Source organism: Motacilla alba, chromosome 27 (assembly GCF_015832195.1).
Source record: "Motacilla alba alba isolate MOTALB_02 chromosome 27, Motacilla_alba_V1.0_pri, whole genome shotgun sequence".
In the NCBI taxonomy this organism is placed as follows: Eukaryota; Metazoa; Chordata; class Aves; order Passeriformes; family Motacillidae; genus Motacilla; species Motacilla alba.
In genome coordinates, this window is record NC_052042.1 from 3,809,945 (window position 1) to 3,832,584 (window position 22,640).

At 53.8% G+C, this 22,640-nt stretch overlaps 1 protein-coding gene across 1 annotated transcript; it reads left to right on the forward strand.

Moving 5' to 3' along the window:
* The first annotated feature begins 2,017 nt into the window (after nt 1–2,017).
* Nucleotides 2,018–18,266, forward strand: PLXDC1 (plexin domain containing 1). Its single transcript, XM_038162849.1, has 13 exons — nt 2,018–2,056; nt 2,923–3,207; nt 3,787–3,856; nt 4,573–4,695; nt 4,870–4,988; nt 5,090–5,189; nt 7,802–7,897; nt 8,479–8,560; nt 11,024–11,081; nt 13,470–13,605; nt 16,140–16,175; nt 16,964–17,118; nt 18,031–18,266. Exons 1-13 carry the CDS (start codon nt 2,018–2,020, stop codon nt 18,148–18,150), a joined length of 1,419 nt encoding a protein of 472 aa, XP_038018777.1. The 3' UTR covers nt 18,151–18,266.
* The last annotated feature ends 4,374 nt before the right edge of the window (nt 18,267–22,640 follow it).

Here is a 22,640-nt window from a genome sequence, read left to right on the forward strand (position 1 = left end):
ATTTAATGAACGTGTTTTCCCTCCACTTCTCTCTCAAAAAAAACCAAACCAAACCAAAACCAAAAAAAAACAACTCCCAAACTAATTAAAAAAAAACCCCAATTAAAGCCACTTTCTAAAAAAACCCAAAAATCCTTCAAAATTCTCTCCCAAATTTACCCTAAACCAAAACAAATACATTATTGGTGCCCAGTGCGAGGACAGGATCAGATAAGGGTGCTGGGGGTCAGAGAGGAATTTTGGGGGTCAGAGAAGGGTTTTGGGGGTCAGATGAGGGTTCTGGGTGTCAGAGGGAGTTTGGGGAGTCAGGGAGAGGCTTTTTGGGTCAGAGAAAAGTTTTGGGGGAATCAGATAAGGATTTTGGGGCCAGAGGGAGTTTTGGGGGATCAGAGAAGGGTTCTGGGGTCAGAGAGGGGTTTTGAGTCAGGGAAGGGTTCTGGGGATCGGAGAAGGTTTTTGGGGTGTCACAGAAGGTTTTTGGGGGTCAGAGGGAGTTTTGTGGGTCAGAGAAGGGTTTTTGGGGTGTCAGGAAAAGTTTTTAGGGGTCAGAGGGAGTTCTGGGGTTCAGGGAAGGGTTTTAGGGGATCAGAGAAGGTTTTTGGTGTGTCAGAGAGGGTTCTGGGGATCAGAGAAGGTTTTGGGGGGTCAGGGAAGGGTTTTACGGGATCAGAGAAAGTTTTAGGGGGTAAGGGAAGGTTTTGGGGGATCAGAAAAGGTTTTTGGGGTGTCAGAGAGGGTTCTGGGGGTCAGATGGGGACAAGCGGCGCGCGGGGCCGTGTGCCAGCGCTGGCACGGAGCGGGGAGCGCTTCCCAAGGAAATGCAGACATTCCCCTTCTCCCCCCTCACTGCTCCTCGGGGTGAAGCGCCTCCCCTGGCAGGCGGTGGCTCCCAGCTGTGTCTGTCTGTCCGTCCGTCCGTCCATTCCCGGCGCAGAGCCCGCGCTGGGGGTGGCCGGTGTCACCAGCAGGTCCCTGACCACGCTGGGCTGGGCTGGCACCTGGGTCACCAGGGACAGGGGGCTCAGGGGGTCTGGGGGTGTCCCCAGCAGAGCTGCGTGTCCCCAGCAGGTCCCTGACCACGCTGGGGTGGCAGTGGCAGGGCTGGCACCTGGGCAGTGCCACCATGGAGAAGGGAGTTTGGGGGTGTCCCCAGCAGAGCTGCGTGTCCCTTGGCAGGTCACTGACCACGCTGTGGCAGGGCTGGCACCTGGACAGTGCCACCAGGGACAGGAGGGGTTCAGGGGTGTCCCCAGCACCCTTATGTCCCCAGCACTGACCACTCTGGGGTGGCAGTGGCAGAGCTGGCACCTGGGTGACAGTGCCACCAGGAAGAGGGGTCTGGGGTGTCCCCTGGCAGGTCACTGACCACTCTGTGGCAGAGCTGGCACCTGGACAGTGCCACCAGCGAGAAGGGGGCCGGGGGGTGTCCCCAGCAGAGTTGCGTGTCCCTTGGCAGGTCCCTGACCGTGCTGGGGTGGCTGTGGCAGGGCTGGCACCTGGGTGGCAGTGCCACCAGGAACAGGGGGCTCAGGGGGCTCAGGGGTGTCCCCAGCAGGTTCCTGACCACGCTGTGGCCGGGCTGGCACCTGAGCAGTGCCACCAGCGAGAAGGGGGCCGGGGGGTGTCCCCAGCAGAGTTGCGTGTCCCTTGGCAGGTCCCTGACCGTGCTGGGGTGGCTGTGGCAGGGCTGGCACCTGGGTGGCAGTGCCACCAGGAACAGGGGGCTCAGGGGGCTCAGGGGTGTCCCCAGCAGGTTCCTGACCACGCTGTGGCCGGGCTGGCACCTGAGCAGTGCCACCAGGGACAGGGGGCTCAGGGTGTGCTGCTGGCAGCCCCAGGGGACACTTGGGGACACTTGGGGTAATTTAGGGGGACACTTGGGGTAATCCAGGGTAATCCAGGGGACACTTGGGGTAATTTAGGAAATGAATTTGTTGGGAACTCTCTGAGTTTGATAGGAAGTTCACGTCGGGTGCGTTTGTGTGTAAACAGTGAGAGGAGAAACGTTGGTTCAGAAATGTTCCAGAATGAGATCGATGTTGTCAGGAGCAATGGCGTAAACGACAACATCTGCACCGTCTCACCCTTCACACGAGGCTAAAAATAGAATAAAAGTTCTTAAAACCCCATCGCTGGGCCAAAAAAAAGACCTTCATTCACCGGGGTCTCTGTCTGGGTGACAGCAACGCGGGAGCTGCTCCCTCCCGGAGCTCCGGGGGGGTCACCCGGGGCACATCCCGACCCTGTCCCCCATCCACCACCCCCCCACACCGGGCCGCTGCTGCCAGGGCTCATCCTGTCCTCTGGGCCGTGTGTTTGCCGTGCCGTGGGTTTATCCCGGATTTATCCCGGGTTTTTTTTCTGGATTTTTTCCTGGATTTATCTCAGATTTATCCCTGGATTTTTCCCGGGTTTTCCCCTGGATTTATCCCGGATCTTTCCCGGATCTTTCCCAGATCTTTCCTGGATTTTTCCTAGATTTTCCCTGGATTTATCCCAGATTTATCCCAGATTTATCCAAGATTTTTGATTTTTTCTTTTTTTTTTCTTTTTTTTTTTTTTTTTCTGGGTTTTTCCTGGATTATTCCTGGGTTTTTCCTGGGTCTATCCCGGATTTATCTCGGATTTTCCCCAGGTTTATCCTGGGTTTTTCCTGGATTTATCCTGGATTTTTTTCCTGGCTTTATTCTGGACTTATCCTGGATTTATCCCAGATTTTTCCTCGGTTTATCCCAGATTTATCTTGGATTTATCCTGGGTTTATCCCAGGTTTTTCCTAGATTTTTCTGGAGTTTATCCTAGATTTATCCTGGATTTATCCTGAATTTTTCCCGGATTTATCCATGCTATCCCGGATCTATCCTGGATTTATCCCTGATTTTCCCCTAATTTCCCCTGGATTATATCCCTGCTTTGTGTCAGATCTATCCTGGATTTATCCCTGATTTTCCCCTAATTTCCCCTGGATTATATCCCTGCTTTGTGTCAGGAACCCATCCCCGCTGCTCCCGCCCCCCGGGTCACCCCGTGCCACCCCGTCGCCGTGTCCCCCTGTCCCCGCAGGAGGACAACCACAGCTACTACGTGTCGCGGATCTTCGGCCCGGGGGACGCGCGGCGCCGGGGGCTCTGGGTGGACCTGGCCGCGGCCAACGGGAGCCACGTCAGGGTCCACGGGATCCTCTCCAACACGCACCGCCAGGCCTCGGTGAGCCCGCGCTGTCCCCGTGTCCCCATGTCCAGCAGGGGTGGCCCAGAGACAGCCCCGCGGTGTCCCGGTGTCCCCGCGCCCAGCACTGGGAGCCCCGCGGTGTCCCCGTGTCCCCAGGTCTGGCAGGAGTGGCCCAGGGAGCCCCACGGTGTCCCCGTGTCCCCATGCCCCACGGGGGTGGCCCAGGGGCAGCGGGGGCCCTGTGACAGGCTTGGGAAGTTTCAGGGTTTAGGAAGAGTTTGTGGCCTCCTGCTCGTTCCAGGGAGGAAGGAACCTGCAGGGTCCCTCTCCCCATCTCTCTCCCCATCCCTCTCTCCCATCCCTCTGCCCGCCCCTCTGCCACCCCTCTCCCATCCCTCTCCCATCCCTCTTCCCAGCCCTCTCTCCCATCCCTCTCTCCCACCCCTCTCTCCATCCCTCTCCATCCCTCTCTCCATCCCTCTCTCCCATCCCTCTCCATCCCTCTCCCCATCCCTCTCCCCATCCCTCTCTCCCACCCCTCTCCCACCCCTCTCCCGCCGTTCCCGGAGTTTTCCCGAGGGCTGAGCGTGCCTCTCCCCTCTCTCCATCCCACAGAGGATTGTCCTGTCCTTTGACTTCCCCTTCTACGGCCACCTCCTGCGGCAGGTCACCATCGCCACCGGCGGTGAGCGGACGGGACACGGGATGGGATCCGTGCGATCCGTGGGGTGGGATCCACGGGATGGATGGGATGGGATCCATGGGATGGGATCCATGGGATCCATGGGATGGGATCCGTGGGATGGGATGGGATGGCATGAGATCCACGGGATGGGATGGGATCCATGGGATGGGATCCATGGGATGAGGTGGGATCCATGGGATGGGATGGGATCCATGGGATGGGATCTGTGGGATGGGATGGGATCTGTGGGATGGGAGGGGTTCCATGGGATGGGATCCGTGGGATGGGATGGGATCCATGGGATGGGGTGGGATCCATGGGATGAGATCCATGGGATGGGATCCATGGGATGGGATCCATGGGATGAGATCCATGGGGTGGGATCCGTGGCACGGGATGGGCAGGATGGGATGGGATGGAGAGGATGCAATGCGATGCCCACGGTGGGGCCTGGACAGGGCTCTGGTGCTGGCTCTGCCCTCACGCCCCATCCCTGAGCCCCAGGGAGCTCAGAGAGCTCCAGCCCTTCCCACCCCTCCCTGCACCCCGGATCTCCTCGGGGAGTCGGCAGCTGCTGCTCCCTCTGCTCCTGCAGAGAGCGGGGGCACACAGCGGGGTTGGAGTGGAACAAAAAGGGACGGGTGAGGCAGGGCAGGGTGGTGGGAGGCCGGGAGGAGGAGGGCGAGCGTCTCCTGCTTCATCCTCCGCCCGCTCAGGTTTCATCTTCACGGGGGACGTCATCCACCGCATGCTCACGGCCACGCAGTACATCGCCCCCCTCATGGCCAACTTCAACCCCAGCTACTCGCGGAACTCCACCGTGCGGTACCTGGACAACGGTGAGCGCAGCTCCTCCCGCTCCTCCTCAGCCCCGGTGGGCTCAGCGCGGCCACCGCTGAGGCAGGAACGCGCCGGGAGTTCCGCTCTGCTCCCAGCGGACGCGGGAGGTCGGGGGGTGAGGTTTGACGGAGCAGGGGGAGAGGGAAGGACTGAGCAGCCCCGGTCACCCCCAGGGACGGTGTTTGTGGTGCAGTGGGACAAGGTTTATCTGCAGGGCAAGGAGGACATGGGCAGCTTCACCTTCCAGGCCGCCCTGCACAGCAGCGGGAGGATCGTCTTCGGCTACAAGGAGGTGAGGTGGTGGGGCAGGAGGGTGCCTGGGGGGGCTGGGAGAGGCCTTGGACATTGCTGGCATCTGTCCCACCCTCTGTCCCACCCTCTGTCCCCGGGCAGATCCCGGTGCCCGTCCTGCAGATCAGCGCCAGCCAGCACCCCGTGAAGGCCGGGCTCTCCGACGCCTTCATGGTGCTCAACCCTTCTCCCGACGTGCCTGGTGAGTCCCCGGGGGAGCTGATCCCGCAGGGAGAGCGGTGGGATCCTCCTCTTGGGGGATTTCGGGGTGGGAGGATGCCCTGCTGGGATTCCCAGCGAGTGTGAGCAGGGGTGTGGGGTTTGCCTGCCCCTCATGTTCCCTGTGACCCTTTTTGGGATCTCTTTTTGGGATCTCTTTTTGGGATCCCCTTTTGGGATCCCCTTTTTGGAATTCCTTTTTGGGATCTCTTTTTGGGATCCCCTTTTTGGATCCCTTTTTGGGATGTCACCATCCCGAGCGGGGGACAGACCCTGCTGGCCCCGGGGGGAAGGGGACACGGCCCGGTCTGGGGGGGCAGGAGGAGATTTTTGGGGGGAAGCGGCTGCAGGAGCCCTGGGAGCTCGGGGGGATGCCTTGAGAAGGCTGAGCTGGAACTGAGGCCAGAGTCACAGAATAAATTAGGGATTTATTCAAAGGATCTCCTCCGTGGATCCACCTTGGGCAGCACGAGAGCCCAGCCAGGGCTGCAGCCAAGGTGAACCCAAAATGGTCACAAAATGAACCCAAAATGAACCCAAATGAACCCAAAATGAACCAAAATAGTCACAAAATGAACCAAAATGAACCCAAATGGTCCCAAAATGAAGCAAAAGGAACCAAAATAGTCACAAAATGAACCCAAAATGAACCCAAATGGTCCCAAAATGCACGAGCGCTCCCGGGGTCTCTCCCTTGGCTCAGCTCTGCTCCATTTGCACCTTGCAGTTCATTGTCCCGTTCCAACTTTATCCCATCCAGCCCCATCCTTGTTTTCCTCTCTCCATTCCACGCTGTTTGTGCTCCTGGGCTGGGATTTGGATCATTTGTCCCTGGTCCCCAGCTGGAGCAGGAATTGTTTTGTCTCCCTGCTCTGTGCACAGAGCTCACCATCCCATAATATGAACCCAGACCCACACACCGAAGCGGCGCAGAATGCGAAAAATAGAAAAACTAAAACCTGAGGCATCAGGGGGAGGCTGCAGGCCGTGACTCAGAGCCGGCTGATGTTTGTTTGGAGCTGCCTGGGAGCGGCTCAGGGAGGGCTGGAGCCCGGCCCTGGCCGGAGAGGGGGCTGGGCTGGGCTGAGCTGGGCTGAGCTTAGCTGGGCTTGGCTTAGCTGGGCAAGGCCGGCCTGTTGGATGAAGTATTTTTTTGTTCTGACCTAGAAACGGGACAACTGAGAGGCACTTGAAAAACCTTTTATTTAATTTTCACTCTCGTGTGAAGGGTGAGACAACACAGATGTTTCAATTCATGCCATCCCAATCGGAAGCCAAATATTTCCTAATTACAAAACACTAGAAGTGGGTTTTTTTTGGCTCACAGCCTTTGCTACACTACGCTGTAAACGCCTCAAAGTCAGCGTTCCTTATCTCGAGGTTTGTACACGGACACTCCTCAAAAAAGCCCCACAATCGTTTGTAGGTGAGAATCCTGCCAGGAAAAGGCTGCTGAAGCTCTGGCCAGGCGCAATTAAAGCCCTCCAAGTGCTGCTTTGCAGCCCAGAGTGGTGCTGCAGCCTAAACTTCTTCCCTGAAGGAGGAGATTGATCCCAAACCTTCCAGTTTGGGGTGAGGGATTTGGAGCAGCCTCTGCCCAAATGCTGTGGGGCATTTTGGGATGGGAGAGATGAGGAGTGGGGGCCACTGGAGGGTGTGGGCTGGTAGCCCAGGTGGAGGGGAGCTGGGAGGGTGCTTAGGGAGGGATGCCTGGATGAGGGGAGCAGTTCCAGGTGCTCAGGGAGGGGTACCTGGATGGGGAGAGCAGTTCCACATGTTCCAGGTGTCCCAGGGAGGGGGTACCTGGATTGGGGGAGCAGTTCCAGGTGCTCAGGGAGGGGGTACCTGGATTTGGGGAGCAGTCCCACGTGTCCCAGGTGTCTCAGGGAGGGGGTACCTGGATTTGGGGAGCAGTCCCACGTGTCCCATGTGTCCCAGGGAGGGGGTACCTGGATTTGGGGAGCAGTCCCAGGTGTCCCAAGGTGTCCCAGGGAGATGATGCCTGGATGGGGGGAGCAGTTCCAGGTGCTCAGGGAGGGGGTACCTGGATTTGGGGAGCAGTCCCACATGTTCCAGGTGTCTCAGGGAGGGGGAACCTGGATTTGGGGAGCAGTCCCACATGTTCCAGGTGTCTCAGGGAGGGGTGCCTGGATGGGGGGAGCAGTTCCAGGTGTCTCAGGGAGGGGGTACCTGGATTTGGGGAGCAGTCCCACGTGTCCCAGGTGGGATGGGGACGCTGCTGCCCTCGAGCAGGACGTGGCCCTGTGATTCCATCCCTGGCAATGTCACAAATGCTGCTCCCAGCTGACAGTCCTGCCCTGATCCACTGGAAAAGGACAAGTGGGAAGTTTCATTCTCCAGTTTCCCCCTCAATGGACAGCTGTCCACGTCCCTGGACAGGGAAATTTGTAGGAATTTTGTAGGAAATGTTGGGAATTTCCTACAAATCCGTTTCCCACCCCAGCCCTCCTCCTGCACCTCCAAGGGCACAACCCCACCCCTGGGGCCAGCTGTGCCTGTCAGCAGCTCCCCCAGAGCCCGGCCCAGCCCTGGGCACGGGTTTAAGCCGGGTTTAAAGCCCAGGCTCTGTTGCAGAGTCCCGGCGCAGGACGATCTATGAGTACCACCGTGTGGAGCTGGACACCAGCAGGATCAGCAGCCTGGCAGCTGTGGAGTTCACCCCGCTGCCCAGTGAGTGCCGCCGCCCCCGGGCACCCCAAATGCCACCCACAAACCCCAGCAGGCTCTCAGTTCCAGCCTGAGGAGGCAGCCAAGGCAGGGGCTGGGGGGCTGGGGGGGGGGATGCCACCCATCTCCTGGGGTTTGGGGTCGTGGAGGGAGGGGGTGCTGTCAGCAGGGAGCAGCTCAGCCCATCCTGGGGTCCCTGGGGAGCAGCTCAGCCTGTCCTGGGGAGCAGCTCCCCCCAACTCTGGGGTCTCCAGCCCATCCTGGGGTCCCTGGGGAGCAGCTCACCCCATCCTGGGGTCCCTGGGGAGCAGCTCAGCCTGTCCTGGGGAGCAGCTCCCCCCCACTCTGGGGTCTCCAGCCCATCCTGGGGTCCCCAGGGAGCAGCTCACCCCATCCTGGGGTCCCCAAGTCAGCCTGCCCCGGGGTCTCCAGCCCATCCTGGGGTCCCTGGGGAGCAGCTCAGCCCATCCTGGGGTCTCCAGCCCATCCTGGGGTCCCTGGGGAGCGGCTGTCCCGTGTTTCTGTCCGTGGCCAGGGAGCTGCTGCCACGCCAGGCTGGAGCCTCTCCCCTCTCTGTTTTGCAGCCTGCCTGCAGCACCAGAGCTGTGAAACGTGCCTGAGCTCGGAGCTGACCTTCAACTGCAGCTGGTGCCACGTCCTGCAGAGGTTCTGCCCCCAGCCCCTGCCCTGCCTGCTGCCCGTGCTGTTCCCAGCAGTGTTCCTGCTTTTTTTAGTTATTATTTCCCATTTTTGTTGCTTTTTGGGGCGCTGCTCTTGGCCCCACGGCTGTGGCTCAGCCGTGACCTGATCTCCGATTCCAAGCCACTCCAAAGCTGCACTTCCTGGGGATTTTTAGTCCTGGAACAAGCTGGGACCTGAGGCAGGACTCAGATTTTTGTCAGTGAGGTTAAAAACGGGGGAAACTTGTCCTGGCCTGGGCTGGGATCAGTGGAAGGGCAGGGAGGGGACAGCGTTGGGGACAATCCTCTCTGTGGGACAGGCCCTGCTGATCAGGAATGGGGCCAGAAAAGGTGTGGGGGGAGTTTTCTGATTTTTTTGGGGTTGGATGGAGGATGAGGAGCTGTCCCTGCTCTCCCCCAGCTCGGGCAGGGTTGAACAGAACAGATTTAATGAGATGGAGCTGCAGCATTTATTGAGAGCTGGTGGCAGGGGAGGGGACCCAGTGACACAGATCCTGTGCCGTGGGAAACCCGCTCTGCTGATGCCACCTGCCACCCCCTCCCTGTCCCCTGAGCCACCCCAAAGCAGCTCTGAGTCCCCGGGACACCCCCGAGCCGGGGTGGTGGCACTTGGCAGGGGGACATTCTCATCCTGGGGTGGCTTCGGTGGCAAAGCTGGGGCCTGGTTTGGGCTGAGCCCTGCTCAAACCCTTCCTTGTCCTGTTTGTTCCCGATCCCGGCGTTTGGCAAATGGGATTTTATCAGATCACGGAATGCTTTGGGTTGGGGGAGAGACCTCAAAGCCCCTCCAGAGCCACCCCAGGGCCACCAGGGCCACCTCCCACTGTCCCAGGCTGCTCCAAGCCCTGGGACACTGCCAGGGATCCAGGGGCAGCCACAGCTGCTCTGGGAATTCCATCCCAGCCCCTCCCCACCCTCTTTAACCCTTTTCCTTCCTCTTTAACCCTTTCCCACCCTTTTAACCCTTTTCACCCTCTTTAACCCTTTTCTTTCCTCTTTAACCTTTTTCCATCCTCCTTTAACCTTTTCCCATCCTTTTCACCCTCTTTAACCCCTTTCCACCCTCCTTTAACCCTCTTTCATCCTCCTTTAATCCTTTCCCACCCTCCTTAACCCTTTTCCTTCCTCTTTAACCCTTTCCCACCCAGCTGCTGGTGCTCTCTGCTGTCCCTGGGGGCAGCTCAGCTTCCCAGTGGGAATCCCCGCTGGCAGGACGGTGCTGGGAGTGCAGAGCTGGAGCAGGAGGGTCACTGTCACCGCTGCCTTCCAGCCAGGCTGCTCCTGTAGGGCCAGAGGATCCTCCCCAAAGAGCTCCAGGCTTGGAGCTGCCATCCCAGCCTCGTGATTCCAACCCTGACTCGTCCCAGCTCTCTCCTAAAGAACAAAATCCGTGGTTTTTTTTACCTCTGCTGAGCCCATAATTGTGACAGGAACTGGACTTGGAGCAAAGATCTCAGAAGGTTTTTTGTGGTTTCTGCTTTCCCCGGTGGGTAAATCAGTTTTTGCAGGAATTGTTCGGGGTTTGAGCCTTTCCAAAGGTCAGAGCTCTGCTCCATTCCCCGTTCCTGCAGGGAATTCTCGGGCTGGTGTTTGCCTGATGTCATCTGGAGCTCCTGCAGTGTTTTTCCTGTGCAGATGTTGCTGGAAGGAGCCCAGGGAACCTCGTGGGTCTCACGGCCTTGCCCTGGCACCGAGTCCGGGCAGTGGAAACTCAAACTCAGCGCGGGCCTCTCTCCTGATTCCCCCTCTCCTTTTCTTGTTTTCCCTCTCCTGTTCTCCCACTTTCCCCTCCCTTTTTCTCCTCATTTCCCTCTCCTTTTCTCCTGATTCCCCATCTCCTTTTTTCCCAATTTCCTTCTCCTTTTCTCCTGTTTTCCTTCTCCTTTCCTCCCAATTTCCCCTCTCCTTTCCTCCCAATTTTCATCTCCTTTTCTCCTCATTTCCCCTCTCTCCTCCTGATTTTTCCTCTCCTTCTCTCCCAATTTCCCTCACCTTCTCTCCTGATTTTTCCCTCTCATTTTCTCCTCATTTCCCCTCTCCTTTTGCCAATCAGTTTTAGCCACACCGTGCTGTAAATTAAATGCCTTACAGATAATAATCTAAAGTTACCCCTCACGGTTCCCACCACAACACAACTTCCATTATATATATTTTTCTATTTTATTTATAGACATGTATTATATTTTATTATATAAACTGTTCTATTTCTCCAGAGCATCCCGTTTTATTTGCAAGGCCACCTTTTGAAACTTGTTTCTAATTTCATTTTCCCCCCACCAATGTCTGTCCTACTCCATATCATTTCTAAATCAGCATTTCTTGTCTCAAAGTCTGTATATAAATGTACATTCTGTGAACCTTCTGTCGAGTTTTGAGCATTTCCCATTTCCCACAGCCCGGCCCTGGATAATCCTGGTTTTCCCCACAGGTGCTCCAGCGGCTTCGACCGGTACCGGGAGGAGTGGCTGAGCTACGGCTGCGGCCAGGTGAGCCCGGAGAGCCCCAGCCCCAATCCCAATAAATCCCAGTCCCAAAAAATCCCAGCCCCAATCCCCATAAATCCCAGTCCCAAAAAATCCCAGTCCCAGACCAAATAAATCCCAGTCTCAATAAATCCCAGTCCCAATCCAAATAAATCCCAGTCCCAAAAAATCCCAGTCCCAATCCAAATGAATCCCAGTCCCAAAAAATCCCAGCCCCAAAACATCCCAGTCCCAGACCCCATAAATCCCAGTCTCAATAAATCCCAGTCCCAATCCAAATAAATCCCAGCCCCCATAAATCCCAGTCCCAATCCCCATAAATCCCAGTCCCAAAAAATCCCAGTCCCAGTCCCAGTCCCAAAAAATCCCAGTCCAAATCCAAATAAATCCCAGTCCAAATCCAAATAAATCCCAGTCCCAAAAAATCCCAGCCCCAATCCCCATAAATCCCAGTCCCAAAAAATCCCAGTCCCAGACCAAATAAATCCCAGTCTCAATAAATCCCAGTCCCAGACCAAATAAATCCCAGTCTCAATAAATCCCAGTCCCAATCCAAATAAATCCCAGCCCCAATCCCCATAAATCCCAGTCTCAATAAATCCCAATCCCAGTCCCAAAAAATCCCAGTCCTAGTTCAAATAAAACCCAGTCCTAATCCAAATAAATCCTAGTCCAAATAAATCCCAGTCCCAGTTCCAATAAATCCCAGTCCCGATAAATCCCAGTCCCAATCCCAATCCATCCCAGTCCAAATAAATCCCAGTCCCAATCCCAATCCATCCCAGTCCTAATCCAAATAAATCCTAGTCCCAGTCAATCCCAGTCCCAGTCCAAATAAATCCCAGTCCCAGTCCCAGTCCCAATCAATCCCAATCCAAATAAATCCCAGTCCTAGTCCCAATCAGTCCCAGTCCCAATCCCAATAAATCCCAGTCCCAATCCCAATCCCTTCCTGAGGGCAGGGAATGGGGCTGAGCCACAGGAAATCCATGGCCCCAAAAAAAAAAAAAGAGTGCTCCTCTCTGTGTGACCCAGGGTGTTCTGGACCAGACTGAGCCTCCCTTGGGGCTTCCCTTTGTTCCCTTTAGGTATTCCTTTATTCCCTTAGGATTTCCCTTTGTTCCTTTTACATTTCCCTTGGGATAACCCTTGGGATATCCCTTTATTCCCTTTACATCCCTTTATTCCCATTCCCCCCTTTATTCCCATTTTTCCATTATTCCCATTCCCCCTTATTCCCATTTTTCTCTTTATTCCCATTCCCCCCTTTATTCCCATTCCCCCCTCCTCCAGGAGCGTGACTCTTACTCACTGCAGGCAGGGAGGGACGAGCCCTGTTTGTGTCCCTGGGAGCAAAACGATCCCAGAACTCCCCAGGATCAGCTCTGACCAAACATCTGCTTCTGCTTTGGCCTCTTCTCTTTTTTTCCCCTTTCTTCTTTTTTTTTTTCTTTTTTTTTCCCTTATTTTTGTTTCCTTTTTGTGGGTTTGATTTGTTTGCTTTGATTTTGATGGGGTTTTATATTTTTTTTTGGTGTTTTTTGTTTGTTTTTCTCTGGTTTGGTTTGGATTTTTTTTTTTTTTGGTTTTGTGTGGGGTTTTTTGTTCGGGGTTTTTTTTTTTTTTTTTTTTTTTTTTTGGCGGGTTTTTTTGGGTGATTTTTTAGTGATTTTATTCTCCTTTCCTACCGAAAACTCAGCTTTATTTCCCATTAACCCAGGGCTGAGTGAGGGGAACAGAGGTCACCAACCCCTCAGAGGCCACTGGACCCACATGGGGTCCCCCTGAGGTGCACGAAGGACTTGTCCCCAGGGTTTCTCCTGGGATTTGTCCCAGGATTTCTCCCAGGGCTTGTCCCCAGGGTTTCTCCCAGGGCTTGTCCCCAGGGTTTCTCCTGGGATTTGTCCCCAGGGTTTCTCCCAGGTTTGTCCCCAGGGCTTGTCCCAGGATTTGTCCCAGGATTTCTCCCAGGGCTTCTCCTGGGATTTCTCCCAGGGTTTCTCCCAGGTTTGTCCCCAGGGCTTGTCCCGGGATTTGTCCTGGGATTTCTCCCAGGGCTTGTCCCCAGGATTTCTCCCAGGGCTTGTCCCCAGGGTTTCTCCTGGGATTTGTCCCAGGGTTTCTCCCGGGATTTGTCCCCAGGATTTCTCCCGGGATTTGTCCCCAGGACTTGTCCCAGGGTTTCTCCCAGGACTTGTCCCCAGGGCTTGTCCCAGGACTTGTCCCTTGTCCTGCTGAAATCCTTCCCAAATTTTCCTCCCTTCTCCCCGCTCCGGGTCACTTCTGGACCTCCTCCTCCTCTCCTTCCCCTGCAGGGTTTGACCCCTGGAGTTCCTGCCGGGCAGCTCCCAACTCTCCTTTCAACCCAGATTCTCCCTTCTCTCCCACCAGTCGGATGCAAACACCTGTCAGGATCTAGCGGAAGGCGGGCACTACTCGGCGCCCCCGGGCAGCTCCGTGTCCCCGCAGCCCGGCGCTGTCACCTCCCCCACGGCCTCGCTCTTCCTCGACAGCCTCACCACCGAGGGTGGGTGCCCGGCAGGTGACCCCGGGGGTGTCCCCGGACAGGTGACACGAGCCCTGGGATTGTCCCCGGACAGGTGATCCCAGCCCCAGGGGTGACCCTGGCCCCGGGGGTGTCCCCAGACAGGTGACCCCGGCCCTGGGGGGTGTCTTTGGACAGGTGACCCTGCCCACAGGTGACCCTGGCCCCGGGGGTGACCCTGGACAGGTGATCCTGCTCCTGGGGGTGTCCCCAGGCAGGTGACAACAGCCCTCAGGGTGTCCCTGGAGAGGTGATCCCAGCCCCAGGGGTGACCCTGGACAGGTGACCCTACCCACAGGTGACCCTGGGCCTGGGATTGTCCCCAGACAGGTGACCCCCCATCCCTGATCCTGATCCCCAGACAGATCTTTCACCTCAAACAGCAAATCCGAACCCAAGTAAACACCAGAGGGGTTTTGGACCAGAATCCTGGAATGGTTTGGGTGGGAAGGGACCTCAAATCCCATCCTGTGCCGTGGGCAGGGACAGCTGCCACCATCCCAGGTGCTCCAAGCCCTGTCCAGCCTGGCCTGGGGCACTGCCAGGGATCCAGGGGCAGCCCCAGCTGCTCTGGGAATTCCAGCCCAGCCCCTTCCCACCCAAATCTTCCCAAAATCCCCTCCCGAGTCCCTTTCTCCACCTGGATCTGTGAAGCTCTGCAATCCCAGAAGGATTTGGGTTGGAAGGGACCTCCAAGCTCCCCCCATCCCCAGGGCAGGGACAGCTGCCACCATCCCAGGGCACCCAACCCCGTCCTTGGGGAGGGATGAGGACAGGAGAGGATGGACGGGGCAGGAAGGGCAGCCAAGAGGTGACACCCGGGGCAGTGAAGCACGGCAGGAAGAGTTTTGGGGTTTTTCCAGCTTTTTTTACCCATTAGTGAAGGTCAGCGAGCAGCCAAGGCCTGGTGGGGAGAACGCTCGGGGTCCTGAAGGGCTCAATCCCAGAGAGAGGGGCTTGGGATTTCGCTGGGCTCGGATTTCACTGGTGCCAGGACTCCCAGCCTGGAATTCCCGTGGTGATCACTCTTTTCTTGGGATCGCTGCTCCTTCCAGCCCCACAAAAAGCCCCTGGAGATCCCCCCGGCATCCAAAGCTCCATAATCCCATTACCGCGGGGCCGGCTCCGCCGCAGGTAGCGCCGTAATTTGGCTGCTTAATAGCAAAGTGCTAATTAGGATAAATAGAAAGGAGCGTTCCTAATTGTCCTGCAGCGCCGGGGAGGAGCTGGGTGGTGGAACAAGCTCCTGCCTGGCAGGGCTGACTTGGAAAGGAGCAATTAAAGGCGAGGATGAGGGGGGTTGGAACTCCGCCACGAGATGGTTTTCCAGCCCATCGCTGGTTCTTGGAAAAAAGGAACAAGAGGCTGTGAGTGACACGGCACGAAGCTGATTTGTGATCTTGGAAGGGAGCAAACGGCAGCTGCAGCGGGAGGAGAGTGGAGAGAGGCAGAGGAGCAGCTCCACCAGAGAGGGGAGCTGGCCCTCAGTGTCCTGTCCAACCAGCCCGGATCCCTGGATCTGTGTCCTGTCCAACCAGCCCAGATCCCTGGATCTGTGTCCTGTCCAACCAGCCCGGATCCCTGGATCTGTGTCCCGTCCAACCAGCCCAGATCCCTGGATCTGTGTCCTGTCCAACCAGCCCGGATCCCTGGGTCTGTGTCCCATCCAGCCAGCCTGGATCCCTGGATCTGTGTCCCGTCCAACCAGCCCGGATCCCTGGATCTGTGTCCTGTCCAATCAGCCCAGATCCCTGGATCTGTGTCCCGTCCAACCAGCCCGGATCCCTGGATCTGTGTCCTGTCCAACCAGCCAGGATCCCTGGATCTGTGTCCTGTCCAATCAGCCCAGATCCCTGGATCTGTGTCCCGTCCAACCAGCCCGGATCCCTGGATCCACATCCTTCCAACCAGCCCAGATCCCTGGATCTGTGTCCTGTCCAACCAGCCTGGATCCCTGGATCTGTGTCCTCCCCAGCCGCGATTTTGGATCCCCATCCTCCCCAGCCCTTCCAGCCCCCTGGGTCTGCTCCTGGAGCTCTGGTGCACAGCCCAGCCCCGGGAATTCTGGATCAGGGTTTGGAATCCAAGCCCTGGGAGTTCCGGATCAGGATTTTCCCCTGCTGAGGGCCATCGTGTGGAGCCTGTTGAGGGACAAAGCCTTGTGTGGTTGATCCTGGTCCTTCCAGAACGAGCCAAGGAACGGAAGCGGACTTTGATCATCCCGTGGATTTATTTGGGATGCAGATTCCATAGGCTGAGCAGGGACACCCAGTGATGGATCAGAGCTCCCCGGGGAGCAGTGAACGACCCCTCGAGCCCTTCCTGGGGATATTTGTGCTCCAGGTGCCACCTCAGGGAAGGAAACCCACGCCCCACACCCCGCTCAGCCCCTGGCCTTTCCCACAGAGATTTAAAACTGCCCGGAGATCCCATCCTGGGGGAGGAATTGGGCGGGAAACACGAGGATATCCCAGAAAGCTCCTGATTTTCAGTTTTGTTGTGTTTTCTCCTTTCAGATGACACCAAACTCAACCAGTTTGCAGGAGGAGAGGGTAAGGAAGGCCTTCATCCCTCCCTCTGCTCCAGGGGAACTCGGGATTCCCTGGATCCGGGTGCACAGGCCTGTGGGGAGCACAGGGACCCCAGAGTGATCAATTCCCGTTGGCCTCACCTTGATTAGTAATTAGCAATTAGTAATTAGCAATTCCAGCCAGTGAAAAAAAAAGCTGGGAATGCTCTGTTTCATCCTGATGAGAGCTTTTTATTAGAATTATTTGTATTATTTTATTATGTTTTTATTATTTTATTATATTTTATCGCTTGACTTGTTTTTATTGTTTGGCTCTTTGATTTTCATGTTTTGGCTGTTTGGTTTTGTTAAATTATTACTGATTTATGTGGGTTTGATTTATGTGGTTTTTTATTATTAATTATTATTATATTATATTATATTATATTATATTATATTCTCTATTCTTATATTAATTATAATATATTATTTTTATTAATAATTATTTTTATTATTAATTTTGGGGTTTTTATTTATTAGTGAAAAGAGTTATAGCATTTAAAGGTTTTTTCACTTAATATAGGCTTTTTTTAAACTTAATTTTGTTTGTAATAATTTGTGATTTGGACAATAAATTTTTTTTTAATTTAAATTATTAATTTTGTAAATTTTAAGAATTTTTAATTTCACATTTTGTAAATATTTTTAAATTTTAAATCTTGTAAATTTAAAAAAAATCTGTAGAGTTTTTCAAATTTTAAATGGCGTGATTTTATTTTGAATTTTAAATCTAACAGCTCTCTGAAAGCCTTCTGGCCGTTTTCCCCACAGGGAGCAGCCTTCCCTCGCGGAGCGCGGGCGCCCCGATCCCCACGGGCGCCGTGGTGGGCATCGTGGTGGCCGTGCTGGTGGTGGCCGGGCTCATCCTGGCCGGGATCTACATCAGCGGCCACCCCACGTCCAGCGCCGCCCTCTTCTTCATCGAGGTGAGCCAGCAGCTCAGCCCTGCCCGGGGAACCATCCCACCCTCCTCATCCTCCCCCTTGCCTGGATCTGGGTCCTCCCAGCCAGCCCAGATCCTGGATCCACATCCCCCTCCTCTCAGATCCCTGGATCCACATCCTCCTCCTCTCAGATCCCTGGATCCACATCCCCCTCCTCTCAGATCCCTGGATCCACATCCTCCTCCTCTCAGATCCCTGGATCCACATCCTCCTCCTCTCAGATCCCTGGATCCACATCCCCCTCCTCTCAGATCCCTGGATCCACATCCTCCTCCTCTCAGATCCCTGGATCCGTGTTCCTCTCATCCTCTCAGATCCCTGGATCTCTGTCCTTCTCCTCATCTCAGATCCCTGGATCCGTGTCCCTCCCACCATCTCAGATCCCTGGATCCACATCCTCCCCATCTCAGATCCCCGGATCTGTGTCCTTCTCACATTCCAAAGAACCCTTCTGAAGCATGAAACAACATTTTAAAATTCACTTATATCACTCAAACTGCTCACACCAAGAGCGCCCTTTGTGTCCAGGACTATTTCCCCCCATTTTCCCCAATTCCCCCCCTCCTTCCCCCCCATTTCCCCCCACCCCCCCATCCCCCCCCATCCCCCCCCATTTTCCCCCCATTTTTCCCCCCTCCATTTTCCCCCCATTTTTCCCCCCTCCATTTTCCCCCCATTTTTCCCCCCTCCATTTTCCCCTCATTTCCCCCCCATTTTTCCCCGTTCCCCCCCATTTTCCCCCCATTTTCCCCCCATTTTCCCCCCATTTCCCCCCCATTTTTCCCCCCATTTTCCCCCCCATTTTTTCCCCCATTTTCCCCCCACTTTTCCCAGCAGGAATCGGGGCGCGGGGCCCTGTCCCAGCTGCTCCCCTGCCTGTGTTTCTGTCCCCAGCGGAGGCCACACCGCTGGCCCGCCATGAAATTCCGGAACCGCGGCAACCGCGCCTCGTACGCCGAGGTGGAGGCGGCCAGCCAGGAAAAGGAGGGGTTTGTGGAGGCCGAGCAGTGCTGAGCGCTTCTCCCGAGGAATCCGTCCCGAGGAATCCCAAGGAATCCCGAGAAATCCTGAGGAATCCATCCCGAGGAATCCTGAGGAATCCATCCCAAGGAATCCTGACAAATCCCGAGAAATCCTGAGGAATCCATCCCGAGGAATCCTGAGGAATCCATCCCGAGGAATCCAAACAAATCCTGAAGAATCCATCCTGAGGAATCCTGAGGAATCCATCCCAAGGAATCTCAAGGAATCCTGAGGGATCTATCCCAAGGAATCCATCCCAAAGAATCCTGAGGAATCCACCCCGAGGAATCCATCCCAAAGAGTCCTGAGGAATCAATCCCGAGGAATCCATCCCAAGGAATCCTGAGGAATCCACCCCAAGGAATCCTGAGGAATCCGTCCTGAAAAATCCCAAGGAATCCATCCCAAAGAATCCCGAGGAATCCATCCCAAGGAATCCCGAGAAATCCTGAGGAATCCATCTCAAGGAATCCTGAGGAATCCATCCCAAGGAATCTTGACAAATCCCAAGGAATCCCGAGAAATCCTGAGGAATCCATCCCGAGGAATCCTGAGGAATCCATCCCAAGGAATCCCAACAAATCCTGAAGAATCCATCCTGAGGAATCCTGAGGAATCCTGAGGAATCCATCCCAAGGAATCTCAAGGAATCCTGAGGGATCTATCCCAAGGAATCCATCCCAAAGAATCATGAGGAATCAATCCCGAGGAATCCATCCCAAGGAATCCTGAGGAATCCACCCCAAGGAATCCTGAGGAATCCGTCCTGAAAAATCCCAAGGAATCCATCCCAAAGAATCCCGAGGAATCCTGAGGAATCCATCTCAAGGAATCCTGAGGAATCCATCCCAAGGAATCCTGACAAATCCCAAGGAATCCCGAGAAATCCTGAGGAATCCATCCCGAGGAATCCTGAGGAATCCATCCCGAGGAATCCCAACAAATCCTGAAGAATCCATCCTGAGGAATCCTGAGGAATCCTGAGGAATCCTGAGGAATCCATCCCAAGGAATCTCAAGGAATCCTGAGGGATCTATCCCAAGGAATCCATCCCAAAGAATCCTGAGGAATCCACCCCGAGGAATCCATCCCAAAGAGTCCTGAGGAATCAATCCCGAGGAATCCACCCCAAGGAATCCTGAGGAATCCACCCCAAGGAATCCTGAGGAATCCGTCCTGAAAAATCCCAAGGAATCCATCCCAAAGAATCCCAAGGAATCCATCCCAAGGAATCCCGAGAAATCCTGAGGAATCCATCCCAAGGAATCCTGAGGAATCCATCCCAAGGAATCCTGAGGAATCCATCTCAAGGAATCCCAAGGAATCCATCCCAAGGAATCCGTCCCGAGAAACGCCAAGGAATCCCGAGCCTCCTGTGTCCCAAAGTGCTGGAATCACTTAATTAATTTGCTACATTGCTAATTGTCACCCTTGGCCCTGAAGGAGACCGAGAGAGGAGGAAATAAACCTGAAAATCCACCCAAATTCATCCTCCGGTGGCCAGAGGGAACAGAGAGGGATTTAGGGACAAAACTCTGGGATAAATCCTGGACCAAATCCAGGATTCAGATCCATGAGGAGCGCCTGGACGTGGCAGGAAACCTCAAAACCACCCCTTAACCTCATCATTTTTAGGTTTTTTTTCTAATTTTGGTTCCATTTCCCCCTGTCTGGGATGAGCCCCTGGCTTTGGATGGATATTGAATACCCCGACCCCAAGGGAGGCTTTGACCTCTCAGCCTTTTCTACTCCTTCTGTGCCTCCAAAATTCGGGATTCACCTGCAGAACAACCCCACAAATCGAGCCCCAAACTGAGGAAAAACCAAAACCAGAATCCCAAACCCAGCAGGAGGTAAATTTTCATCCCCCCGCCACAAATGCTGTTGGATTATGGATTCTTTTTCCCCCCCTTTATTTTTAATTTTCTCCTGCTCCTCAGCTATTTATTCTGATAATCAAATTTTGGGTGTATTTTATCCCCTGGCGGGCTCAGCTGTCACTCCTGGTGATTAGTGCCAGAGGCAGGATCTGTGTAATTAATATTTTCCTTCTCATCTGCTGAATTTATGGGACAATTGCAGATAAATGTGGATGTTTGGTGGCACTCAGGCCCCAAATTTGACTTTCTTGCAGCCCCTGGGGAGGTTTTGACGCTGCATTTTTTGGCATAAAAGCACCAAAATGCTCCTGCTGAGTCGTGATCGTGCCCAGATTTGGACGTTTTATTCCCAAATCAAGAATTTCCCTAAAATTGGGAAGGAAAAGGGAATTTATCACCCATTTTTTACCCCAAATCTGATCTCCTTTGTCACGGTGGTGAGTTAATGTGGGTTTTTCTCTGCATTTCACTTTTTTCCACTGGTTAAATTTGGAATTATTAATTCCAATCGTTTTAGGCCTGGCTTTTCCTGTTTTTCTGCACATGGGAACAGCAAGATTTTGGGTTCTTCTCTTCCCCCGCAGCCCCTGGAACTGCTGGGAAACATCCAAGAGTTCCGAAATGCCACAGATTTAAAGAAAAAAAATCAGATTTTAAAGAGCAAGAATTGCGCCAGTCCCTGGGGTTTGTGCTGCAGCTGGGATTTTGGAGGAAAATCCTGATTTAGGGAAGGATTCAGGTGAGGAATCCTTCAAATATTAAAAAAAAAAAAATCACTTTAAGGTCATTCAAAACATGAGACCTCTGGGCATAATGTCACATCCAGGCTTCCTTTTTTAAAAATCTGTTTATTCCCATTAGAAAAATAAATAATAAATCCATTTTTTCCCATTTTTCCTTTCACCCTGTTCATCCCTCTTTTCCTTCAGGCTGAGAGAAGCTGTGCTAACAATGCAAACAGGTAGGAGTTAATTTAATTTAATCAGGATTAAAGAATTCTCCCATCCTGGTGCCTTGTTCTATTTCTCTGAGTGGAGAAGCAGCGGATCTGCAATTAGAGATGGAAATATTCCATTTTTATATCAATATTCCAATTTTTTACAATATCTTCCGTTGATATACACACACGTAAATCACCAATTTTAACGGAAAATAAAGAAAAAAAAATTAAAAATTGTCAAAAAATGATTTCCACACCAAACAACACCCCCGAAAATAGGGGGGAAATCACCTCAGCCGTGCAAATAAACACAGATTTTTACCCTGGAAATGCAACCCCAGGTCCAAAGCAGCATCTTGAGCCATAATTAACAGCACTGACAGCAAGGAGGGAGCAGATTGCTCCAGCAGGGCCTGTGGGTGGAGGAATAAAACCTCAAATAGATGCTCTGAATCTGCATTTTCCAGGCAGAATTCAGCTCTGGGTGCGAGTGGGAGAGGGGAATTTGAGTGTTAAATGGATTTATTGTGCCTCACTCAGCAGGGAGGGATGGGAATGGTTTCATTTCTTGCAAAGAACCCGGGAATTTGATTTTTTGGGGGGGTATTTGCAGGTAAAAGGTGTTCTTAAGGCAGGGTGGAATCACCTGGAGCTGCTTTTTCCCCTCCCAAAAAGCAGGGATGGGATGAGAAGAGAGGAGAAGGAGAGGGTGGGATAATTACCACCACAATCCCCCAAAAAATGGATTTAAAGGAGCAGGAAACACCTGCACATTTCCCTTCAGCTGCCACCAGAGGATCCTGAAATCACCTTCATCTCCCCCACAATCTACCCGTTAAAAAAGATGAGGAAAACCCCAATTCTGAACAATTTTTTCATTTATTTTTCTTCCCTTTCCCATTTTTTCACCCGTTGTTTAGCAAGTAGGTCAGGCCAGGCAGGAATTTTCCCTTATTTCCAGGAAAACTCAGCTGAATTTTCCTGGTCTCCTCCTGGATTTCAGCCGTCAAACATTGACAGCTGCTTTTGCAATTTTTTTTTTTAAAAAGCTGACAAAACCTCCAGTAAGTGCTGGCAGAACTCGTGCAAACCTCTTCTTATTTTTCCCTGCAAAGAGATGACATCGCTGAGGAAAAAAAAAAAACCAAAACGTTTGAAATTTGCTTTTTTAAGGGCTGCAAGGAGCAGCTTGGGAAGGATAATTGTGGGTTTGGTGCTCCGTGAGGAGCTGCAGGCAGGTTCCTCCCCAGTGCTGCCCTTGAGGGTTTTTTCCATGATTCCTCCTGGTCGATGGAGGATTTCCTAACTCCTCCAGCTGAGGAAGGAAATGAGAAACCCCAGAATTCCAGAATGAAAAGAAATTCCAGAATAAAAAGAAATCCCAGAGTTCCTGAAGAAAAAGAAAACCCAGAATTCCAGAATAATGAGAAAACCCACAATTCCAGAATAGAATTTGGAGTACCAGGAATGGATCTGGGAAGGGTTTGGAGTGGTGGGAATGGATCTGGGAAGGGTTTGGAGCAATGGGAACAGAGCTGGGAAGGGTTTGGAGCACCTGGGATGGAGCTGGGAAGGGTTTGGATTGGTGGGAATGGATCTGGGAAGGGTTTGGATTGGTGGGAATGGATCTGGGAAGGGTTTGGATTGGTGGGAATGGATCT

Bases quoted from the DNA above. Each gene is read 5' to 3' on its own strand.
- PLXDC1 (XM_038162849.1), top strand. From the start codon at position 2,018: ATGTTCCAGAATGAGATCGATGTTGTCAGGAGCAATGGC. The intron at 3,208-3,786 runs GTGAGCCCGCGC...TCCATCCCACAG, and splicing joins ACACGCACCGCCAGGCCTCG to AGGATTGTCCTGTCCTTTGA. The intron at 17,119-18,030 runs GTGAGCCAGCAG...TTCTGTCCCCAG, and splicing joins CCGCCCTCTTCTTCATCGAG to CGGAGGCCACACCGCTGGCC.